At 48.1% G+C, this 7679-nt stretch overlaps 1 protein-coding gene across 1 annotated transcript; it reads left to right on the top strand.

The window, feature by feature from the left end:
* Positions 1-2834: 2834 nt before the first annotated feature.
* Positions 2835-4226, top strand: LOC119331091. Its single transcript, XM_037604268.1, has 3 exons — positions 2835-3320; positions 3451-3574; positions 3692-4226. Exons 1-3 carry the CDS (start codon positions 3163-3165, stop codon positions 4028-4030), a joined length of 621 nt encoding a protein of 206 aa, XP_037460165.1. The 5' UTR covers positions 2835-3162; the 3' UTR covers positions 4031-4226.
* Positions 4227-7679: the final 3453 nt, after the last annotated feature.

The raw sequence follows: 7679 nt of genomic DNA, 5'->3' as shown, positions 1-7679 counted from the left end.
AGCCCGATTGGCGTAGGTGGCGGCGGGGCCTTCTTCCCTTCTTCCATGGCTTCCGGTGGCGCGGGCCGCAGGGCCGCGGTGAGGCGCGCGTCGTTCTCGCGGGACGGCGCGACGGCGACCCGGGCAGCGTGCCGGTGGTGCGGCCATGCGGCGGAGCGGCGGCGGCTGCGTGGTTCTGGAGGCGCGGGCTTGGGCGTGCGGAGGGCGAGGTGGCCGGCTGCTTCGAGGCTTCCTCGTCAAATCCTGGCAATAGGGGTTGCGGGCCGCGGTGGTGCGGGCTGGCGACGGTGTCCGACTAGGCTGGGCCGGCCTCCAGCGTGGTGAGGCGTGCCAGCTGGTGCGGTGGTGGCAGGGCATAACTGATGAGCGTGAAGGCTGCAAATCTGGTGATGGCTGCAGCGGCGGTCGTGTTGTCGATGCGGGTGGTGGCGGTGGTCTCCGGGAGGGGGCGGCGGCGGTTGTCGGCCAAATCAGCAGAGATCTGGCCCATGGCCGTCGATGGGCGGCTCAGGGTTGTCCCTCGGAGCCCCGGTGTGGATGTGGGCTGCCACGACATGGTGGCGGCTCATGGCAGTGTCTGGATCGTGTCACGGCGGCGGCTGGTCATCTCCGGCGTCGGCCGTTAGTGAGTGGCCTGGGTTGGCCTTCGATCCCTCACCTCGTCGCCTGGCACTACCTTCGTCGAAGGGTTGGTTCTTTCCAGCTGCGGTCCATTGCCCATGTCGCGCCCGGTGTTGCAGGACCGAGCTCGTCTCGTCCCCGGTAGCAGGACCGAGCTCGTCTCATCCCCGGTAGCAGGACGGAGCTCGTCTCACGCCCGGCAGCAGGACCGATCTCGTCTCGCGCCCGGCAGCAGGACCGAGCTCGTCTCGCGCCCGGCAGCAGGACCGAACTCGTCTCGCACCCGGCAGCAAGACCGAGTTCGTCTCGAGCCCGGTGCCACAACACGGGTCGATGTAGGCCATTTTGACCGGCCTATTGGGTCTCGGTGTTGGGGGACCCCCATGTTGGTTGGGGTAGCGGCGGATCACGGGTGAGGTGGTGTCTAGGTCTTGGATGCCGGGGCGGCGGTCCTGATGGTAGCGCGGTGCTCAGGGACTGAGCCCGTGGCTCGGTGCTGCCCGGTGACCATGGCCGTGTGGGCAGCGTGGTTTCGGGGATGTGGCGTTCGGTGGCGACGAGTGTTAGCTGGGGTGAAAATCTGTTCTATGTTTGGACGGACCGGCGGTGGCAAAACCCGTCCCCTTTTTGAAGGCGTCGTCGCGGCTCTTGTGCCCGTCGTGTCGCTCCACGAAAACTCTGAACCTCGGGCCGGGCGGTGGCGGCACTCTGGTATCGTATCCTTCCTGAAGGCACCGCCATGGAGCCCACAGTTCATCGTATGCGGCTTCATCTCTTCGCAATGGCGTGTTCATAGTCGAGGACTCCGGTTGCTCTTGTAGTGCTTGGGACAGTGTTGCTGCGTTCAGCGCCTATGTATCTTGACTTGGGTATGCGTATGTTGTGGTGGTGTGCATTTGTATCGAATTGTTGTTGATCATTGTTTTATATATAAAGCGGTGAAAGTCTTTTTCAATATAGGAGACTATAGGCTTCATGGCGTATGTGAGCGAACACGTGAGTTTTCTTCGTACAGTTCTTGTTATCAGAACTGCGACTTGGATTGGCTCGGTGGTTAATTACTATCATACCTAATCTGCCGAAGATAGGATATTTCGCGTTACAATTGATCCTTGAAAATGTGTGACGTTTTCTTATGCTAGTTTGGAACCGAACAACAATTCAAATTATAGTTTAAACACTAAATGTGAAAGGGACCGTACGCATAAACATTTAGAGAAAGCTATATTGTAGGAATTAAAAATGTAGGAGTTTGAGAACTACAGATAGCTCAGTGGTAAGGATCATGTCTTGGTTTTAAACAAATTTGTTTCACAAGGAGATCCAGAGGGGGGAACAAGTTTTGCTCATCACGCGTCGTTGGTGGATGCAGAAGAAAGAAGACATCGGCACCACTAGGATTTGAATGTATTTGTTAAATTCTTGTACATATATTTTTGTAAGGGTTTGTACTACTCCCACCGTTCCAAAATTCTTGTCTTAGATTTGTCTAAATACAGATGTATCAATTCAAATTTTAGTATTAGATACATCCGTATCTAGACAAATTTAAGACAAGAATTTTGGGACAGAGGAAGTACTTGATATGTGGCATTTAACTTCAAAAAAACTTTCAAAATTTTTTGAGTAGGATCATATCGAATCACCTAGAAGTTTCTTTGTCGCGCGCGTGATTGGGTAGGGCAAGCGTTGAGGCCATCTGCAGATCAGTTGTGGCTGAGGCATGGGCCAAGCACCCATAGCAAGAGCTACACTTCAATCTTCCGAGCCCACTGTGGGTTCCATCATACTGAAAGAGGCAAAAGCGAAATAAATGAACCTGGACCTTTTAGTGAACGAATTGAAAAGAAAAAACTTCACATGTGCTCCTACAATGATTTTCTATGGAGGATGGGCATTTTGTTGATCCCCATTACTACCTATTCTCTCAACATGCAGCCCGTCCATATCATTATCATGCCACCTCAGCAAATTCCACCCACGTCACTTCGTTTCTTAGTTATTTTTCCTTCTCCACATATACTTACCATCGCTTGCTGGCATATCCCCCTTGCAAGGTTTTTTTCAAGCCACCGTCCAATATGTACTTCTATTTAATTCCCAGCAGGTCCGTTTTCAAACGGAACAGCCGATCAAAGGTCAACCTCTCTCCGTAATAAAAGGATAGTTCCTCGCTCGCTTAGGAAAACGTTTAGTATTCTGGTGGCAATCACTCGAGCTCCCATGTTTTTCGTTTCAGCCGTGAAGATCCGCTACAGTTTGTAACCGAGGGGCGATCTTGCTTGGGAACCCATCGTTTCCCTTCCCCACTAGGGGGCAGACAACTCGACATCTACTTCAACCAGCCACAACCAGGTGTTCCTCCGACGCTAGGGCTTCCCGCTGACCGTCTTCCTCGAGCGTGATGACGGATGGACGAGGCCGCCTTTCCCTATCTACAGGTTCTCTCTTGATCTTGATCTCGATCTCGATTTATATCCTCATCTGTTGGATTTTGATCCCGTGCAGGAACAGGTCTTCACACAGCTGCAGGAGATCCACATGTTGTACGGGGTAGAAGAACCATTGAAAGATCAGACAGGTTCGGATCTCTATCCTCATCTGTTGGATTTTGATCCCGTACACAGGAGCAGGTTTCACACAGCTACGGCACATCCACATGTTGTACGCGGTAGAAGAACCGTTGAAAGAGCATACAGGTTTGCATCTTGAATCCAATGACACCTTTGTATGTTTCCAGTGCCTTATTTTTCCTCCTAGATGCGCGCCATCAAGCAGACATCCAAGAAGCAAATTTATTCTCTCTTCTCTTCCTCTGTCTTGATCCAGCCAGCAGCAGTTCAAGTTGGACTTCTTCCAAACTATTGCCAAAATTGTCTGTAGTCTGGATGATATGCAGGTTGAACACATTACGTACACGAGAAAGATTAAAGCTGGGTGTTTCTTATTCAAGGTACAGACAAACAAATCGGATTGTAAATAATATTTGCATATATTCTGTATGATGCCCTAATGGTCATGTGGTTCCTTTCCCTTCTCTGATTAAGTGATTATGACCATTTATTCTCAGTCTGATGGTGATATGGACAATTTTATTCTCAAACGGTGCTACTCTACAATTTATCACGGCCTCTTACATTATCCAGGTGTTCCGTTCATGCCTGCAAATCTGAGTAGACCATTTCATTACATCTGTCATATATACGCAGATACCAACTCACTTTGGTTGCCCTTGGTTGTGTTCATTTCTTTACTGATGTGCTCAGTGTGTTTTCTTTTCAGTTGGAATCATATATTGTACTTCAGTTTTTTCTCATGGCGGGATAAGAAAGGGCCAGGAAAAAAAAAAAGACACGGTGCAATTGTTCTTACCCTCTGGATAAACTATCTTCAGTTGTACCCTTTGTAATGATCATTTCTATAGTGATGTGCCCGGTGTGTGTTATTTTTCTTTGGGGTTATAGACTATAGTTCGTTTTTTTACACCTATATGTTCTTGCAAAGTGATATTATTCTTACATGTCGATTATGTTCATAAAAACCCTGCAACTATCTTTCATTGTACAGGTCATTTGTTTAGTTTTTGGTGATGAATAATGCACTGATACATGCATATATACATCTCAATTTTATAACACAACACAACCCCTACATCATATCCTATAGCAATAAGTTGATCTGGACTAACTATATTTCCTTCCCATGCGAACTTGCCATATCATGTCATCACAATTCAAAATACAAGGGCCATCCACACTTCGTCTCCTCGCTTCACCTCCTATTTATGATGTGTTTTATCTACCCTTTGGCTTATTTTATTGATTTTGTCTGTTCGGTGTAACCATCGCAAATAATAATACATTTTCTCATGATTAAAATGTAATCTATACAGATTGGTTCCTCTGTTTGATTACCCAATGATTCCTAGACTTAACATAATACATTGAGAACTAATAAAAGCAAAAGACATTTCATATTGCAACTATTACACTATGCATATTAAACTTCCCTTCATTTTACCTTTTTTTTTGTAGATAACTTTCCTTTGCTTCTCAACTCAAAATTTCCATACAAGTTCTCGAGGATTCCCGCCGCAACGCGAGGGGTATCTTCTAGTTGTATATATGGAAGAAATAAAGAACAAACTGGCTACAATGATTTTCTGTGGAGGGCTACTGTTTTCACTATCATTTTGTGTGAACCAAAATTCTCAAATACACCACAATGGAAACATGCACCACCTGCACCTGACCTGTATTTCCTGATATATCACGATTGAAACATGTATTCCTAGTGACCGAGCCTGCACTTCTCCAATACATCAATAATATGCAGTTGTTGGCTTGCATTTTTCAATGGTTGTATATTACAAATGAAATATGGATGCAGAGAAAACAGCTACAGCCGAGCGCGGCAGAGCGCGCCATTCCATCTAGTCTGTTATCATGATCCTACGACACTTTTTCTAGTAGAACTGTAACTAGGATGCAGTTAAAAAGAAGAACTGTAATGATAAGATGGACAAAGGCTAAAGCTTACCGAAAGTTTATGCCTGAGATCTGGGAATTACATGCGGAGGCAATCTTCTCCACTCGAGGGGTGATTGGGTTGTCCTAATTTTTGATAAGGCACACACCTCTCTTTCCTTTTGTCGAGCATCGTGGCACGATCCTAATTCAGGCGTCAGCGGAGTTTCTCCAAAGTTATGCGAGTTCATTCTCGACAGTCAACGCTGATACCTCTAAAGTGATCTAAACGCTCTCATATTTCTTTACGGAGGGAGTATTAGTTACCGGTCATTAACATACTCACTAAAAGAACAGTTTCCTATTTGTTCGGATGGTGGACTGGTAATGACTGGGTCATCTACTCATCTTTGAAAACCTGCACCAGGTAAGCTAAGGTTTTTGGAAGTGTCTAAACACGACTACTTATCTTCGTTTGCGTGCCTCCACAACTTTGACTACTTCCTTGAATTCAAATCCGACTTCACTGACCTCGCTGTGAGGGACAATAGTGATGTCACGAAAAAAAAGCCCGTGATCATTGATATATGTGTATTTTGCATCACAATTCCAGGACATAAATTACTCGATTATCGTGATTATTCAATCAAATTCATCCTGTCTTATTGTAGAATTGCACCGGGAGGGGGCACAAAATTTTAGAAACTGTATGTTGAAGAATCCACGAAGAAAGGCACTTTCTGGGGCGAGGAAAAGTAAAGCAAAAATAGTTTGAAAAATCAAGAAGCCATGTGCTGAAAAATGGTTCAGAGAGGCAATTGTGGATTCCATTTGTCATAATCCCATGGCCCATGGAGCCCACACATGCCCTGGCTATCCCCTTTTACATGACTTTGTCATTCATCCCGAAGAGGCGTCATGATTCCCCCAAAAGGACTCTCCGCTGTCGAACAGAGAACCCTAGTTCTCGCGCAGGATCCCCCACCCTCAATTAGACCCTTAAGGACATTTTTTTAAACAAGGCAAAAATACTTGCCATTTTTATTGATTAAGAAGATAGTGAGAATTGCCCGGTTAATTGAGGAAAGCCGGGCTAAAACCAATACAACTCAACCCATACAACATGCGTACCACCGGCCAACCTGGCCACATGCCAACAGATGGCCACACACACGGACAACCGATAGCTCTGACTTTGATAACGAGCTTCGCAAGGGAAATATGCAGGACTTGCGCCGACCGCGCCCTCCGCAAACTATCACCGAGTGTCTGTCATCGTACCAGCTGGACTCCTCCACCGCAGCTCCGACTTCAAAACAACACAGCAACCAACAGAAGAGCACCTCGGACACGCCGGGAAGATCCGACTGCCGAAGCCCGAGCCGCGACCCAAGCTCCTTTCAACGTCATCATCGTTGCCAAACAGAAATCGGCGCCCCGGAACGGCCGCCTCAGCAAACCACGCAGTGAAGATGCTGCCATCCCCTCGTCTCCAGGTTGTGGCCGACTCTGAAACAACGCCCCCAAGGAGGAAGAAGACGTGAAGGCGCCTTCATCGCCCGATCCCATGGATCTGAGATTTTTCTCCAAAGCCAAGGCCATGGGGAGAGTGAAAGAGCACCCCACAACAACGACGCTTTCAAGAAAGAGTGTGACACCCGCACGCGTCAACGTCGCCGGATTCGGAGAGGCCGGAAACTAGATTTCTTCCGGAGATGCCGAACCACCACCTGCTCGTACCTGCACAGCCAACAATCACCATCCTTCTTGTTGAGGCCAACCCCGAACTGAACATGGGATCCCACGATCCACCATGTCCAGACGCGCGCTACCCCCAGCCGAAGCCGCTGCCACCGAGTCCGGGGCCGCCACCCCGGCGCCCTCCACCACGCCGCCAGCCACGTCGGGCTAGCAAGCTGGCCAGATCTGCAGCGCCTGGAGAGGGGGGCGCCACCCCGCCCCATCCAGTAGTGCAGAGCTACCAGGCCGAAGCCCGGGTGCACCGCCAAGAGAGCGCCACCGGACTGGCAGAAGCCGCCGGCCTCAAAGGCCATTTTTTAGGCTAAGATTTTACAGAATTCGCTAGAGTTGCTCTAAGATGGCCGTGTCTCCACTTCTTGATATCTCTCAGGCTCAAACAAGCAACAAACGCGTGTTACTGATGGAAGCCTCGTGGCCGGTGTCATGCGTCATGATTAATATAAACTATATTTAGCTTGTGTCCTTCTGAAGATTCACATACACACTATCACAAGCATACATCAGTGCCCGTTTTCTACACCATATGTCACCATCTTGAGCAAGTACATTGCCCACAACTGTTTGAGCTTATCGTGATGATCTATTCGCCAGCCCACGCCCGCTCCACTTTTTAGCAATCAAGAGGGGCCTGAACTGTTTTAGACGAACATGCAAATGGCCCTGCTTTTCATCTATAGACTATAGGCATGAACTCATGATGCCTTTCTTTCCTACATCACTCATCGATGCCATTCATGCCTCCTCTATATTGTTCTCCTATGACCTTATGTTAGAGACGAGAGGTTGGTTGTTGAGAGTGTGCACTTGATGATGTTTATTATTTAGAACTAA

This window comes from Triticum dicoccoides, chromosome 7A, assembly GCF_002162155.2.
Source record: "Triticum dicoccoides isolate Atlit2015 ecotype Zavitan chromosome 7A, WEW_v2.0, whole genome shotgun sequence".
NCBI classification, from domain to species: domain Eukaryota; kingdom Viridiplantae; phylum Streptophyta; class Magnoliopsida; order Poales; family Poaceae; genus Triticum; species Triticum dicoccoides.
This window is presented reverse-complemented; position numbering and strand designations above follow the sequence as displayed.